The 17,689-nt window shown below is 43.6% G+C and overlaps 1 protein-coding gene across 10 annotated transcripts in view; it reads left to right on the top strand.

Moving 5' to 3' along the window:
• The window catches only part of CASK (calcium/calmodulin dependent serine protein kinase), a 349,672-nt gene that overhangs the window by 42,286 nt on the left and 289,697 nt on the right, over nucleotides 1–17,689 (top strand). For all 10 annotated transcript variants that reach the window (XM_056558155.1, XM_056558150.1, XM_056558151.1 and 7 more), the window contains exon 2: nucleotides 11,409–11,521. In XM_056558155.1, the coding sequence (XP_056414130.1) occupies nucleotides 11,409–11,521 (113 nt within the window). The remainder of the gene's footprint in view (nucleotides 1–11,408; nucleotides 11,522–17,689) is intronic.

Raw genomic sequence — 17,689 nt, 5'->3', positions numbered from 1 at the left:
CACAGACAACTAGTGACTGTGCAGGAGTATTTTTCTGAACGTATACCTGCATTGACATGAACTCAGAAACATGGCATTGCAGGTTGGTCAATACAAGTGTATGTTCAGGAAATTACTCAAACATTGTTAGTTGGCTATATTCAGGCTATTAAAATCAAAAGAAGCCTGTTACTCTATATGCAGGTCTGTCAGCACCCCTTTACAAATATGTTCCTACCTGTACACGCAATGTATTGCGTGTATATCTTCATATTGTCGGGCTTTTTGGTACCAATATAATCAGATGTCATGATATGAAAGATAAATAAATCAAAATGATTCAATTTAAGGAATTTTCACCATGTCAGGAAGTTTGAGAAAAAACAGTATATTTGAGAAACAGTGTGGAATGTGTGAAGTAATCAAAATTAATTACTCAAGACAATACCCATGCTGTTTGACAAGTCTCCAAGGAAAATCCTGGAGAGTGAAACTCATTGTCATTTTGACTCCAAAGGGGGGGGGGGGTCTGCGCTGTACACCTAGATACAGGTGTGTGCACGTTCGTTTAACAATGGGTTGTATTTGTCTATATCTCTGGCAATCTATTTGAGATGCCTGAGAAGTATCAATGACGTTGTCTTGTCTTGGATTATATTTATACAGGTGATAAGGTAGCCACAATAATCTTTTGCATCTATAACAAAATTATAATAAATGATTAGCTGTGATGTCATGAGACTAGACATGTGACTAGCCCTGATCTCCATACACACACACACACCAGTCATCATTGGCGGATATGTTTGTTTGGGCGGATCTGTAAGTCAGAAAACAAGCTAAAAGCAGGTGTAAGGAGAACGGGAAGGGGGGAACAAGAGGAACCCCATCACAGAAGTTCCTAGAGGCTACCAGAAGGGGCAGGGCCATGAAGAACCAGGGAGAGAGCTAGATTCCATAAGTCCATTCTTTGATAACCGGGTATGACTACAGGCATTCCCATGGATCCCAGGCAGCCATCTTTCTTTTCTCCTGAAGTGCGCTCAGTGGTAAGATACACAGGTTTCTTATTTGATTAAAGGAAATCTATACTGCATGCATTTTACATGTTCCTATCCCCGGGCTGCAAAAATAAACAAACTTTAACTCCCTTTCCTATGTTCCCCCGTAGCTCTGGTATCAGCCTCATGGTCCTCCGCTGCGATCCTCTTGCTGCTTCCTGGGGACGGTAACGTCACAGAGCTGTCAGCGTATCACCGGTCGCAGCGATGTCCCGCCTTGGCCGGTGATAGGCTGAGCACACTGTGATGTAAGGAGCCGGCCAGAGCTCCTTACGTAACAGTGCGCTCAGCCTATCACCAGCCGAGGCGGGACATCGCTGCGACCGGTGATACGCTGACAGCTCTGTGACGTTACCGTCCCCAGGAAGCAGCAAGAGGATTGCAGCGGAGGACCGTGAGGCCGATAACAGGGGAATGTAGGAAGGTGAGTTAAAGTTTATTTTGATTTTTGCAGCCCGGGCACAGGAACATGTAAAATGCATGCAGTATAGATGTCCTTTAACCCATTAAGGACGCCGGGCGTATCCATACACCCCTGTTTCAAAGTCCTTAAGGACTGAGGGTGTATGGGTACGCCCGTGGGAATTCTGGTCCCCACCGCTTGCCGGGTGGGGACTGGACTGGGGTGACTGCTGATGTCGGAGTGGAGACTGCTGATCTCGGAGTGGAGATCAGCGCCAGCGGGGGTCTCCTACCTTGCCCTGGTCCGGCGGGGGTCCCCTCTGGTGCGGTGGCGGCGACAGGAGCAGCAGAATCAGTGGTAGCAGCGGGGGCTGTCCCGGCATCAGGATACAGCAGGAGGTGAGGCCTGTTCACCTCCTGCTGTTGCTTAGCAACCACTCAAAGCCAAAGGGCATACTGGGAGTTGTAGTTATGCAACAGCTGGAGTTCCAACTACAACTCCCAGCATGCCCTTTGGTAGTCTGTGCATGCTGGGGGTTGTAGTTATGCAACAGCTGGAGGGATATTTTTTCTATGAAAGTGTGCATCCAGCTGTTGCATAACTACAACTCCCAGCATGCACAGACTACCAAAGGGCATGCTGGGAGCTGTAGAAGTGTGCCTCCAGCTGTTGCAAAACTACAACTCTCAGCATGTCCTTCGACGGTCAATGCATACTGATTGTTGCAGTTTTGCATACTGGTTGGGAAACTGTTTGCTACCTAAGGCTGGGTTCACACTACGTTTTGTCCCATACGGGAGCGCATACGGCAGGGGGGAGCTAAAAGCTTGCGCTCCCGTATGTGACCGTATGCGCTCCCGTATGCCATTCATTTCAATGAGCCGACCGGAGTGAAACGTTCGGTCCGGTCGGCTCATTTTTGCGCCGTATGCGCTTTTACAACCGGACCTAAAACTGTGGTCAACCACGGTTTTAGGTCCGGTTGTAAAAGCGCATACGGCGCAAAAATGAGCCGACCGGACCGAACGTTTCACTCCGGTCGGCTCATTGAAATGAATGGCATACGGGAGCACATACGGTCACATACGGGAGCGCGAGCTTTTAGCTCCCCCCTGCCGTATGCGCTCCCGTATGGGAGAAAACGTAGTGTGAACCCAGCCTTACTCAGTGTTTTGCAACCAGTGTGCCTCCAGCTGTTGGAAAAATACAACTTCCAGCATGCAATGAGAGACTGTACATGCTGGGAGTTCTAGTTTTGCAACAGCTGGAGGCATATTGGTTGCAAAACACAGAATTTGTTATTTAACTCAAACACCCAGCATGTATGGTCTGTCAGTGCATGCTGGGAGCTGTAGTTTTGCAACAGCTGAAGGTTTGCCCCCCCCCCCCCATGTGAATGTACAGGGTAGGTGGGTTTACAGCGAGTTTTCTGCTGCAAGCTTGTGTGAATGTACCCTGAAAACACTACACTAAATAAAAAGTAAAACACTACTTATACATATACCCCCTACACAGCCCCCCCCCATAAAAAAATAAATAAATAAAACGTCTTGTATGGCACGGTTTCCAAAACAGTGCCTCCAGCTGTTGAAAAACAACAACTCGCAGTATTGCAGGACAGCCACTGACTGTCAAGGCATGCTGGAAGTTTTGCTACAGCTGGAGACACCCTGTTTGCGAAACACTGCAGTAGGGTTTTTTTTGTGGTTGATTCAAATCCCCAATTTAGGCCTCAAATACGCATGGCGCTCTCTCACTTTGGAGCCCTGCCGTATTTCAAGAAAACAGTTTAGGGCCACGTATGGGGTATTTCTGTACTCAGGAGAAATTGCGTTACAAATTTTTTGGGGGGCTATTTCTCCTTTTACCCCTTATGAAAAGGTAAAGTTGGGGTCTTCACCAACACGAACATGCTGGTGTTGCCCCATACTTTTCATTTTCACAAGCGTTAAAAGGGGGAAAAAAGACCCCAAAATTTGTAACACAATTTCTCCTGAGTACAGAAATACCCCATATGTGGGCGTAAAGTGATCTGCGGGCACACAACAAGGCTCAGGAGTGAGAGTGCACTATGTACATTCCGAACAGAGGATATTGACATCTGAAAACGTTTTGCTATCTTCTTATAGCCTTCTCCAGCTTTGTGAGCGTCAACTATTTTCAGTTTCAGATTTCTAGACAACTGCTTAGGCTGCATTCACATCACGATTTCTCCATCCGACCTGAGTAAACGATTTTTATAACTTAAAATCGTATGAAATCGTATATAAAGTCGGATCCATTGTCCTCCATTAAAAAATCGGATCTATTACACACATCCGATTTGATCCGCATCCGATTTCACATGTTTTGTTCGGGTCTGAAATCTGGGTTGACCACGATTTCAGACCTGAACAAAAATCGTGTGAAATCGGATGCGGATCAAATCGGATGTGTGTAATGGATCCGATTTTTTTAACCCCTTCATGACCCAGCCCATTTTCACCTTCATGACCTGGGCATTTTTTGAAAATCTGACCACTGTCACTTTAAACATTAATATCTCTGGAATGCTTTTACTTATCATTCTGGTTCCGAGATTGTTTTTTCGTGACATATTCTACTTTATGTTATCGGTAAAATTTCACTGATATTTGCATCCTTTCTTGGTAAAAAATCTAAAAATTTCATGAAAATTTTGAAAATGTAGCATTTTTCTAACTTTGAAAGTCTCTGCTTGAAAGGAAAATGGATATTCCAAATAAATTACATATTGATTCACATATACAATATGTCTACTTTGTGTTTGCATTAAAAAATTGACAAGTTTTTACTTTTGGAAGACACCAGAGGCTTCAAAGTTCCGCAGCAATTTTCCAATTTTTCTCAAGATTTTCAAAATCGAAATTTTTCAGGGCCCAGTTCAGGTTGGAAGTGGATTTTAAGGATCTTCATATTAGAAATACCCCATAAATGACCCCATTATAAAAACTGCACCCCCCAAAGTATTCAAAATGACATTCAGTAAGTGTTTTAACCCTTTAGGTGTTTCACAGGAATAGCAGCAAAGTGAAGGAGAAAATTCTAAATCTTCATTTTTTACACTCGCATTTTCTTGTAGACCCAATTTTTGAATTTTTACAAGGGGTAAAAGGAGAGAAATCACCCTAAAATTGGTAACCCAATTTCTCTTGAGTAAGGAAATACCTCATATGCGTATGTAAAGTGTTCGGAGGGCGCAGTAGAGGGCTCAGAAGGGAAGGAGCGACAATGGGATTTTGGAGAGTGAGTTTTTCTGAAAGGGTTTTTGAGGGGCATGTCCCATTTAGGAAGCCCCTATGGTGCCAGAACAGTGGACCCCCCCCACATGTGACCCCATTTTGGAAACTATACCCCTCATGGAATTTAATAAGGGGTGCAGTGAGCATTTACACCCCACTGGCGTTTGACAGATTTTTGAAACAGTGGACTGTGCAAATCAAAAATTTTATTTTTCATTTTCACAGACCACTGTTCCAAAAATCTGTCATACACCAGTGGGGTGTAAATGCTCACTGCACCCCTTATTAAATTCCATGAGGGGTATAGTTTCCAAAATGGGGTCACATGTGGATCTTTATTGTTTTGCGTTTGTCAGAACTGCTGTAACAATCAGCCACCCCTGTGCAAATCGCCTCAAATATACATGGTGCACTCTCCCTTCGGGGCCTTGTTGTGCGTCCCCAGAGCACTTTGCGCCCACATATGGGGTATCTCCGTACTCAGGAGAAATTGCGTTACAAATTTAGAGGGTCTTTTTTCCCTTTTACCTCTTGTGAAAATGAAAAGTATAGGGCAACACCAGCATGTCAGTGTAAAAAAATTTATATTTTTACACTAACATGCTGGTGTAGACCCCAACTTCACCTTTTCATAAGGGGTTAAAGAAGAAAAAGCCCCCCAAAATTTGTAAGGCAATTTCTCCCGAGTACGGAGATACCCCATATGTGTCCCAAAACTGTTGCCCTGAAATACGACAGGGCTCCAAAGTGAGAGAGCGCCATGCGCATTTGAGGCCTGAATTAGGGATTTGCATAGGGGTGGACATAGGGGTATTCTATGCCAATGATTCCCAAACAGGGTGCCTCCAGCTGTTGCAAAACTCCCAGCATGCCTGGACAGTCAATGGCTGTCCGGCAATACTGGGAGTTATTATTTTGCAATGGCTGGAGGCTCCGTTTTGGAAACAGTAGCGTACCACACGTTTTTCATTTTTTGGGGGGAGGGGGGCGGGGCTGTGTAGGGGTATGTGTATATGTAGTGTTTTTTACTTTTTATTTTAGGTTAGTGTTAGTGTAGTGTAGTGTTTTTAGGGTACAGTCACATGGGCAGTGGTTCACAGCAAGTTTGCCGCTGGAAGTTTGAGCTGCAGCGCAAAATTTGCGCCATCTCAAACTTGCAGCACTCACTGTAAACCTCCGCCCATGTGAGTGTACCCTGTACATTCACATTGGGGGGAGAGGGCAAACATCCAGCTGTTGCAAACTCCGAGCATGCCCTTTGGCTGTCCGTGCATGCTGGGAGTTGTAGTTTTGCAACAGCTGGAGGAACACTGGTTTGGAAACACTAAGTTAAGTAATAAACTTTCAAGTGTTTTGCAACCAAACTTAGTGTTTCCAAACCAGTGTGCCTCCAGCTGTTGCAAAACTACAACTCCCAGCATGCATGGTCTGTCAGTGCATGCTGGGAGTTATAGTTTTGCAACAATTGCAACAGCTGGAGGCACTGAGGTAGGAAACGGACAATGTTTCCCAACTAGTGTGCCTCCAGTTGTTGCAAAACTACAACTCCCAGCATGCCCAGACTGCCCAGGCATGCTGGAAGTTGTAGTTCGGCAATATCTGAAGGATCAGATGTTGCCGAACTACAACTTCCAGCATGCTTGGGCAGTCTGGGCATGCTGGGAGTTGTAGTTTTGCAACATCTGGAGGTCCACAGTTTGGAGACCACTGTATAATGGTCTCCAATCTGTGCTCTTCCAGATGTTAGAGAATTACAACTCCCAGCATGCCTGGACAGACTGAGCATGCTGAGATTTGTAGTTTTGCAACGTCTGGAAGAGCACAGATTGGAGACCATTATACAGTGATCTCCAAACTGTGGACCTCCAGATGTTGCAAAACTACAACTCCCAGCATGCCCAGAAAGCCAAAGGCTGTCTGGGCATGCTGGGAGTTGCAGTTTTGAAACTCTCAGAGGCAGCAGTGAGATCGCTTTACGGCGATCTCACTGCTGCCAATGAAGATGCCGCCCTGCTGCTGGAAACTCACCGCCGGGACGCAGCGCAGCCGGGACCGCATGGAGGACGCCGGGACCGCACGGAGGCCGCCGGGACCGCTCGGGACACCGCTCCGACGGGTAAGTGACGCCGGGGGACGGGTCAGGGACACTTAGCAGAGCGGTGTGTGTCCCGATCCCCGTGATCGGGACTCGCACACCGCGCTGCTAAGTATTCTGATAGCGAAACGCTGCTATCAGCTAGTCAGATTTGACCAGCTGATAGCAGCGATCGCTGGGGGGGGGGGGTGGGGGACGAAATGCCCCGTGGTCGCACGGTAAGATGGCTGGCTATCAGTGATAGCCACCATCTTTCCGGGCGCTGCGGGATGCCGCGAGTAGCGGCAGTAATGTCCATGACGTACCTGTATGTCATGGGTCGGGAACACCTTGCCACCCATGACGTACAGGTATGTCATAGGTCGGGAAGGGGTTAATGGAGGTCAATGGATCCGACTTTATATACGATTTCATACAATTTTAAGTTATAAAAATCGGGTACTCAGGTCGGATGGAGAAATTGGAGAAATCGTGATATGAATGAAGCCTCAGAAGAACCCATGGTGCTGATTGTTGGGGCAAGGTCAGATGAGTCTGGGCATTTAAAACCTTTGAGATTAACATCACCTGGTCTTCCCAGATGATGATTGAGAACAATCCATGACACTGGCAGGTCTCGGCTTTGCAAAGGGGGCAGTGCATGCTATAAATTCTCCAGGGTGCCCAAACTTTTGCAGACGCCATTTTTTTATTTTCTGTTATTTTGAAAGTGTAAATGATGTAAATAAAATTTAACTTTTGTTGACATATAAGAATGTCTAATCTGTAATTTGATGCCTTTTGGAGATTTTTCAATCTTTTCTTGGCTTCTTTATGCACATTAATACAAATTTTTACCTAGGGTGCCTAAACTTTGGATCCCCACTGTATTGCATATTAGCCTAGTCTAAAGGGATTTCTCTGCTCCTCCTCATGACATGATAATTTCCACGAGGAAACTTAAGTCTTCTTAATTAGTAGCGTACTATAATATATATTTAGTACCGTATCTTACCAGAGATAGTTGTGGTTAGAACTGGACGGGGTTTACTCCAATTTTTATACATGTAAAATGCCCATTAGATATCATGTAATGTGATTATCTCTATGCAAAGTAATTTACTGATATCTGAACTAACCTACTTCTGTGACTAAGCTTAATGGCTCAGACTTATCAAACTTTGTGAGAGAAAAACTGGAGTGATTTTTCCACAGCAACCAATCACAGCTCAGATAACGAGCTCTGGTAAAGTGAAAGCTGAGCTGTGATTGGTTGCTTTGTGAAAATCACTCCTCCAGTTTTTCTCTCGCAAAGTTTGATAAATCTGGGCCAATATTATTAAATAACATACTAATACATCATTTATTTATATCTGTTATATGTAACCAACAAATGTTCATATTATTTTTATAATAACTGCGTTCTTATTTTATTATATTGCAAAACTTACTTCTACCACTACTTCAAAGAACTCATATCTGGGAAAATAGTCAGGTCCAGATATGGTGAATAGCATTGTGTGTGTATTTTTGGCAATTCATAACGGTCATAATTTCATATTTTTGTTGACCATAATTCATAAAGGAGTTAACCCTGACAATATGAAGCCGGCCTGTAAGATGATCTGATTTTATTCTGTGCTGTTTTTAGGGCAGAATAAACTAGTATCAGAGACCCATGCAGCTATTTTTTTTTATTTATTTGTTTTTGTTACTTACTCAGATTTTTTTGAAAGAGAATAACAGCCATGACATTACCGCAACATCAACCAGGTAGAGAGGCAAATGCAAGTATGGCAGTACCTGCGTATGCACCAAAGGACATAAGAATCAGTATGCCAGCACTTACACTGCTCTGGATACATGCAGCAGTTTTTATTTAGTCTGCATCGGGTTATCTCCTGGACACACTAGTCTGCTGAGGGATCTGCTAACGCTCTGGATATTCATGAGCATTCACGCCCCTTGACCCCTGACAGCTGCCTGCTTGTACACATTAAAAACTCAACTTGGTGACCAAAAGATAGATACATTTTTATCTGCCGAAAGACTTTTTATTTTTTTTTATTTATTTTTTTTAGTTTGATTTTCTTTAAATCACAACAAAATGAACACATGAAGGCAGCAAAAAAATATTCAGATATAATTCAGATCATGTGTTTCTGAAACGTTCTCATTTTATCGGAGCCTTATCTTTAACCCTTCAATGACCACGGTTGGCTCCTGATCTGTGAAGCGCTCTCAGAAGCTGAGCGCCCTTGTTATCTGCGGGGTCCCGGTTGCTATCGGCAACCAGGACCCGCGGCTAATACCTGACATGGCCGATCGGGCTGATGTCCGGTATTAAACCATTAGATACCGCGATCAAAGTTAATCGCGGCATCTAAAATTGGAGAATACACTGCTGGTTAGCTCAGCGGAGTGGTTTGGGAGCGCCGCAGTGAAACAGTGACGTCCCGAACAGCTGAGGGGACAGCAGGAGGTGTCTTACCTCCTTCCTGGCTGTCCGATCGGTTTTAGACTTCTCCAAGCCTGAAATGCAGGCTTGAGCAATCAAGGGCAGAAAGAACTGATCAATGCATTCCTATGGGAATGCATTGAACAGTGCCTGCAATAAGTATATGCAGTGTTACAGCCCCTAGAGGGGGCTATAACACAGCATTAAAAAAAAAATTGTGATTTAACCCCTTCCTTAATAAAAACCAGAATCCCCCCCCCCTTTTCCCATTTTAAAAAAAGTGTGTAAAATCAAACGTGGAATAAAAAAAATATATAGTTAATTAAACCGCACTGTGAATGGCGTACGCGCTAAAAAATTTCAAAGTCCAAAATAGCGTATTTTAGATCACCTTTTTATACCATAAGAAAATTAATAAAAGCAATCAAAAAGTCTGATCAAAATAAAAATGGTAATAAAAACTTCAGATCATGGCGCATAAAATGAGCACTCATACCACTCCCTTCATGGAAAAAAAAAAGTTATAGGGGTCAGAATATGACAATTTTAAACGCATTCATTTTCGTGCATGTAGTTATGATTTTTTATTTCCAGAAGTACGACAATATCAAACCTATATAAGTAGGGTATCATTTTAATCGTATGGACCTACAGAATAAAGATAAGGTGTTATTTTTACTGAAAAATGCACTGCGTAGAAATGGAAGCCCCCAAAGTTTACAAAATGGTGTTTTTTCTTCAATTTTGTCGCACAATGATTTTTCTTTTCCGTTTCGCTGTATATTTTTGGGTAAAATGACTGCTTTTTTTTGCACCACAAATTCTACTTTGTAACAACAGCAATCATATGGATTTTTAGGTGCAAAATTGAAAGGGTTATGATTTTTAAAATGTAAGGAGGAAAAAACGAAAGTGCAAAAACTGAAGTGCTTGGTCCTTTAGGGGTTAGTGTGTTTCTTCATATACAGCTCTGTAGTCATGGTAGTGTAACATATGGTCCACAGCATAAGAAAAGCACAATCTGATCTCCTTTCCTATACAGTTAAAAGGGTACGCCGCCCCTAGACATCTTATCTCCTGTCCAAAGGATAGGGGATAAGATGTCAGATCCCTGTGGTCCCGCTGCTGGGGATCCCCGCTGCGGCACCGCGCTATCATTACAGCACAGAGCGCGTTTGCTCTGCACGTAATGACGGGCGATACAGGGGACGGAGCAGCGTGACGTCATGGCTCTGCCCCTCGAGACATCACGGCCCGCCCCTTTCAATACAAGTTTATGGCCCCCTCCCATAGACTTGCATTAAGGGGACGGCTGTGATGTCACGAGGGGCGGAGCCATGATGTCACGCTGCTCCGTCCCCTGTATCGCCCGTCATTACGCACAGAGTGAACTCGCTCTGTGCTGTAATAATAGCGGGGTGCTGCAGCGGGGATCCTGGGGCTCCCCAGCAGCGGGACCGCAGTGATCTGACATCTTATCCCCTATCCTTTCGATAGGGGATAAGATGGCTAGGGGCGGAGTACCCCTTTAAAGGTATTCCAGCACATGGCATCCCAATAGACTGCAAAGCAGTGCTCTGTTGGCCTCTGTTGGGTAAATAAAGGTCTATAGATACTTTGCCCGACATGTATCATTGTGTTTAGATTTTTTTTTTGTCTACAAAAGGTGCAAAAAAAAAAAGCGCAAGCAGGGTTTTTTTTTTTGCGCCCTTTTTCTGCCTCTTGGTTTACACATTTCTGCTGATTTTGAGTTGCAATCCACTGATTTTGACAATACACATGATATTAAAGGGTTTTATCAGCTGCGCCTTTTTGTGAAAAGTCGCAAAGCCTCTGAAAAGTCTCTAAAACTACACCAGCCCAGACTTGGCTTAGCTTTTTGGTGTATGTGAAGAGAGAAATTTCAGAAAATGTGAAACTACACAAAATGTATCAAATGCTCTGCGACCATTTAATAAATGTGGTGCTCCTACACATTACCAGCACACAAAAATGTAAAAAAAAGTTTCACTTACACTACAATGATAAATGCCGGCCTTTGAGTTTGTGCCAGGTGAGTTTTCTAACACTCATACCAAATGTGATTGCGTGATGATTGTACGCTATTAGGTCAAATTGTGATTTCATGATCTTTGTACACTAAAAGTATTAACCCTTGTTTTTCATTCTGTAGGGGTCCATTTAGTGTCGTCCGACGATGTATCAACAGAGAAACTGGACAGCAGTTTGCTGTGAAAATTGTAGATGTTGCAAAGTTTACATCAAGTCCAGGATTAAGCACAGAAGGTAGGCCTTATTAATATTTGCTTTTATTTTGGTGTTTAATTACACCCTGTAACCACACCCTCCCAGAATACAAAACTAACATTAAGTTTTATGATGCACTCTTTACTGTATCATATAAATATACCCAAAGAGAAATTTACTCTATTGGCATGTTTACTAGTAAATGCATCAGATTATAATAATAATAATAAAAATAAAAATAATAATAAAAATAAAAATAATAATAATAATAAAAATAATAATAAATTATAATAATAATAAAAATAATAATAATAAAATAATAATAATAATAATAATAATAATAAAAATAATAAAAATTATTATTATAAATTATTTTTATTTTTGGGGGTATTTTACAAAGTGATAGACTTGAATATATAGTTGGAGTACTTTATCTTTATCAACTAACTATATTGGGAATGGGAACAGTCACTTATTTTATCCAGAGATTATTACTTGCTGATGTTAGACTCACTGGATGTTGTAAAAAGTTAGTTATGAACAATTTTATAAAAATTGTGTTGTTTTTTTTTCTTCTTGTGAGCCACACTCTGCTATGGATGTGGCAGCAGACTTTTTTTTTTTTTTTTTTGTTCAATTAATTAAGAATATAAAATATTTTTAGTAACAATCATTAAATTTTAATCTGAAGATTTGACTCCCTGAAAAAGGACCACAAATTTGACACTATTCTGGGAGAAGATTTGTGTATAATGTTTATGTGGATGTCATATTGTTACCAGCACATATGGTCTTAACTCAAGTATTTTATGGAGAGTCGCTTGCCACACTAATGTCTGGTGTAAGATCTAATGGGTTCTAATGTTTAAATTACACCATTAAATGTTGGCGCTCAGTGGATCTGAATTCAATTTGAAGTCTGATAATTTCTCATTGTATAATATGCCATACCTTGTCACATACATGTCTTTGCAAAAGGTGGTCAGACAGTATTAACCCCTTCCTGTCCCATGATAAGATTACATCATTGGTGCTATACGGATTTTGCCCTGCAAATTTACGTAACAGTACATCATGGTGTCACAGGAATTATTCCGTTTCCATGTTCAAAAGCTGGGCTGAGAGATTTACAGAATCATTTTGTTCGGAACATTTAGAGCGAGCGGCGGGGTCGTGATGTGACGACATGCCCCCTCATTGCAAGTTTATGGGAGGGGCGTGGCTGCCCCCATGCCCCCTCCCATAGACTTACATTGCGGGGGCGTGAAATCACAAGGGGACGTGACATCACGACCCAGCATTCTAAACAAACGCCGGGTGCGGCACAGAGATCGTGTGGGTCCCCACGATCAGACATCTTATACGCTATCCTTTGGATAGGGCATAAGATGTCTAGGGGCGGAGTACCCCTTTAAACAACACAATGTAACTCCAAGTCAATCACGCTTCTGTGAAATCACACTGTCCACTCAGGAAGCAGCACTGATTGACAATCAATTTCACATGCTGTTGTGCAAATGGAACAGACAACAGGTGGAAATTATAGGCAATTGGCAAGGTACCTCTAATAAAGGAGTGGTTCTGCAGGTGGTGACCTCAGACCACTTCTCAGTTTCCATGCTTCCTGGCTGATGGTTTGGTCACTTTTGAATGCTGGCGGTGCTTTCACTCTAGTGGTAGCATGAGACTGAGTCTACAACCCCCACAAGTGGCTCAGGTAGTGCAGCTCATCCAGAATAGCACATCAATTCGAGCTGTGGCAAGAAGGTTTGCGGTGTCTGTCAGTGTAGTGTCCAGAGCATGGAGGTGCTACCAGGAGACAGGCAAGTACATCAGGAGACGTGGAGGAGGCTGCAGGAGAGCAACAACCCAGCAGCAGGACTGCTACTTCTGCCTTTTGTGCAAGGAGGAGCAGGAGGAGTGCTGCCAGAGCCCTGCACAATGACCTCCAGCAGGCCACAAAGGTGCATGTGTCCACTCAAACAGCCAGAAACAGACTCCATGAGGGTGGTATGATGGCCCAACATCTACAGGTGGGAGTTGTGCTTACAGCCCAATACTGTGCAGGACGTTTGGCATTTGCCAGAGAACACCAAGATTGGCAAAATCACCACTGGTGCCCTGTGCTCTTCACAGTTGAAAGCAGGTTCACACTGAGCACATGTGACAGAAGTGACAGTCTGGAGACGCTTTGGAGAACATTCTGCTGCCTGCAACATTCTCCAGCATGGCTGGTTTGGTGATTTTCTACATACTTATATTTTTGAGGGGTAAGGAAAATCTCTGCTTGTTATGTTGTTGATGACTTTTATTGTGTGTACAGATGCAAACTGGTTCAGGCTCCACTGGCTAACTTTCTGGCTGAAGTGGGTTAGTTCGATGTGCAAAGAAATCTCCACTCTGGAAAAGAGGTCTTCTCTTGTTTAAACTCAACACATAAGGCATCCTGTATTTATTTTATTGTAATGATTGTGCCCTTTCCCATGGTCAAAAATATGAATCGTGCCCTCTCAACATGATTGACCAACCATGTCACTACTCTGCTCCCTAAGCAGATTGGGCAGAGCAACAATGCGGGGTGTGCTCTGGCTGTCAATCATGTTAAGGGGGCGTGATTGCAGCCGTAGAAGACTGAACTAGGGGAGTATTGCTCCTCACTTGGGACTACTTATATGGGGCCGGCAGGGGAACACTTCTCCCAGGGATGGTGAGGAAGATTTTTACCATAGTAGGGTTTTTACAGAAAAGGTGAATGCTTGATAGATCAATCACTATAGCAGATTTGATATGTTTTTGGTTCTTTTTCTGAATCCTCCTCCCCTGGTTAGAATGGCATCCGATTTTACGTCTGTAGGGAATTTGCTGATGGATTATTCCCAATGATGTTGAAGGTATTTAATGAATCCTCTGAGGAAAATGTACTACCTAGTCTGATGAGGAAAGTGAAGATCTCAGTCCTCCTTAAAAATAGACACTTTACAAATTAAGTCCTATCGTCTGATATCATAGAAAAAGTGTTGACTATGCGGTTGGCTGAGGTGGTCCTTGAGTTAATGGGTCTAGTGCAAACTAGATCCCTTTTTGACAATCTAGCAAGGCTAGAGGAGGTGGGTTTCCGCTCCATCCTGTCACTTGATGCCGTAAAGGCATTTAACAGAGTGGAGTAGAGGTGCCTTTGGAAAACCATGGATGCCTTGTTGGCCTCAAGCAAAATGTTATTTTCTGCATTAATCTCCTTTTATTAAATCCCTACTTCAGTATAATATGAGGTGGTGGTAGTCTTCCACTGTAAGGTATTTGTTAAAGAGAATCCTGTAGCCGGGTCACCAGCACTAACTTGAATATACAGGTTACAGCCGTTCAGGAGAGACTCAGCTAGTTGCTAATTTAATTCCTTTTTTCTGTGCAATAAGGACATGCTGCCTGCCTCACACTCACCGTATAACTGGATGGTGAGATTAGCTGAAGGAGGGGGGGAGAAAGTGTTGATCATATTGCAGCAGTCCACATCCATTATGCTGAAGAGGGAATTAAAGAAGTTATTCTATTATACCGCAATATGACATATTGGTCTCGACACCAGAAAAAAGGCCCAGGCCTGGACCAACACCTCACATTGCTGCTCAGCCAATTACTGCCCTAGGTGGGACACAGCTATGCTCTGCTATTAGCTCAGCTGCAGTGTTTGGTGTCGAGCCCCAGAAGAGGTTAGGAACAGTGTAAGACACCCTGGGCACAATGGGAGTGTTGGAGGTAAGTAGTGTTTGTTTATTTTAATTTTTTAATTCTTTAAGAAACTACACAATAGGATTATGTGTAAATAAAAAGTTGACCTTTGCATTAATGACCTTAATTATAAATAATTTTTTTTTAAATTATTAAACCTTAGTGACGCTGCAAATTTTTGTTTTTGCGTTTTTTTCTCTCTATTATTCTCAATTTTTTTTTTTTTTCCCTCTACAGACTCATTTTAGTCTTCCTTAAGTACTTTTGTGAGCAAGAACAATCATTGGTATGCCACTCTATTGTTACAGGCTCTAGCAATAGATAGGTCATTGCAGCCATGGAGGCCTAATACAGGCCTGGGACCCCCATGACAACTGATCGGCTACCTACGAACTAGTTACTGCACCACCAATGACACTCAATAGTAAATACCGCTGTCCATGCTTAACATTTAAAACCACTTTCAACAGAGATTGTTCTGTTACCACTACTAGCTGTGGACCTCAAATGCTTTCTGCAGCCAGGAGCTGCTGATGTACAGAGAGGATCAACCATTAAAGGGATGTAACATTTGTTAAGTTAATTTGTGTATTTAATGAATGTGATGTATTTATCATTTTATGCGTTCATAATGTTTTTACTGGGGGCTGCCATTGCCTAGAGCATTTGTGATGACATCACTTAACGACACCTTTACAGGACATAGGCATTTACAGACAGAGACCGTCTTATAGAAGATCGTTACGGACTAAAATGCTGCAAGTGTCCAACCGAAGAGCGAGCTAGTACACAGACTGCCATGGTATTGAAGTCCGGAAGGCGCCGCTGTGCTGTAAAGCACCAGTGGCTGTTTCCGGACCAATGTCACCTAGTGCTGGGCGGTATACCGGTTCATACCGAATACTGGTGTGTTTTTTTTTCTTTACGATATCAATTTTTCATATACCGCAATACAGGTCGGAACCCCCCCCCCCCCCCCCAAAATTATCACGCGCAGCACGTTGTCCCCTACATCAGGGAACTAATCATATGACTGTGCTTCTCTACTTCTCCTCCTGTGAGCGGCAGCGCTGCACATCCTCCCCACATTGGGAAATGAATGATTAGTGAGCTCACTGACTTTCAGCGCTTGCAGGGCGAGGTGACTGCTTCCGTTCTCCGATCAGAACAGAAGCCCTGCGCCCGTGGCTCACAAATCATTAATTTCCCGACGTGGGGAGGATGTGCAGCGCTCACAGGAGGAGAAGCAGAGCAGCGCCTGTGGGCAACATATGACTCGTTCCCCATCGCCTGGTGCTGATAACGTATTCGAGGAAGGGGGGGGGGGGGAGCGAATGAGTAAAAAAAACTTTAAATACCGTGAAACTGCCATAATTTAGAAAAATACCGTGATATACATTTTTGGTCATACCACCCAGCACTAATGTCACCTTCCCCATCTGGCTCCCATGGTTACTAGGCTGTCAACTCTCCACGGCTTTTAGATGTCAGCCGCAGGGAGGTGACAGCCAGGTGACCATGCTAGGCCCCATGCACCTCTCAGTCACCCTAGGCCCATGGTGCTCAGTGATCATTTCCCCTCCCGGTTCTCACCTCAGCTTCGGTACCCAGACGTGAGCGGCAATGATTCACTGGCCGGCTGAGTAAAAAGAGCGGCGGCTGCTGGCTGATGGCACGCGGCTCTCATTACACAGGCAGGCCAGGGAGTCATTCAATGCCCTCCTGTATGGTACCAGAGCTTAAAGTATGGAAGTATGTGAACAGACAATGTGAAAGCATTCTTCCCCAACAAGGTTGCTATCAGATGTTTTAAACTCCCAGCATTCCCGGACAGTCTTTTTTGCTCTCTGGGCATTTATAGTTTTGCAGTCGCTGGAGGCACCCTGGTTAGGAAACACTGGTAATGGAGGGGGGGCCCACTGTGTGGGAGCATTGTTTCCCAACCAGGGTACCTCAAAGATGTCGCAAAACTCTAACTCCCAGCATGCCCGGACAGTCTTTTTCTGTCCAGATGTGGTGGCCCAGTACATGAGTTGCACCCCTGGACTCTTGCTGTCCTGTCAGGTGGACTCTATTGCGATGTCCCCGGAGTCCCTCTTTAATCTATGTGATGCAAATGGTTAATTTTACCTTGTGTTATCGATATACTGTCATGTGCATTTAAATACTGTTGCTAAGTGTTGTAACCAAGGAAGGTACCAGTGATCATGGGACTAATAGGGTGACCTATAGGACCCCTCCAGAGTCGTCCAATATAAACCTAGGGAGGAGCTAATTCAGTCTCTTTGTGTAGTACATGCTGAGGAACAGTGAGGTCTAGTCCTGAGAGTGTCTGGTGACCTGAGGAGGCCAAAGGCCTACCACGCAACCATGCTTCCACTAATCCAGTGCCCCACAGGTGAACGGCCAAAATCTGGTAAGCTACATACAGGGTGAAGTCAGTCTAGTAAAGTCAGTCAATATCGGGCAATATCAGTCTGT

Source organism: Hyla sarda, chromosome 2 (genome assembly GCF_029499605.1).
Source record: "Hyla sarda isolate aHylSar1 chromosome 2, aHylSar1.hap1, whole genome shotgun sequence".
Taxonomy (NCBI): domain Eukaryota; kingdom Metazoa; phylum Chordata; class Amphibia; order Anura; family Hylidae; genus Hyla; species Hyla sarda.
The sequence above is the reverse complement of the archived record's forward strand: the minus strand, read 5'-3'. Positions and strand labels throughout refer to the sequence as shown.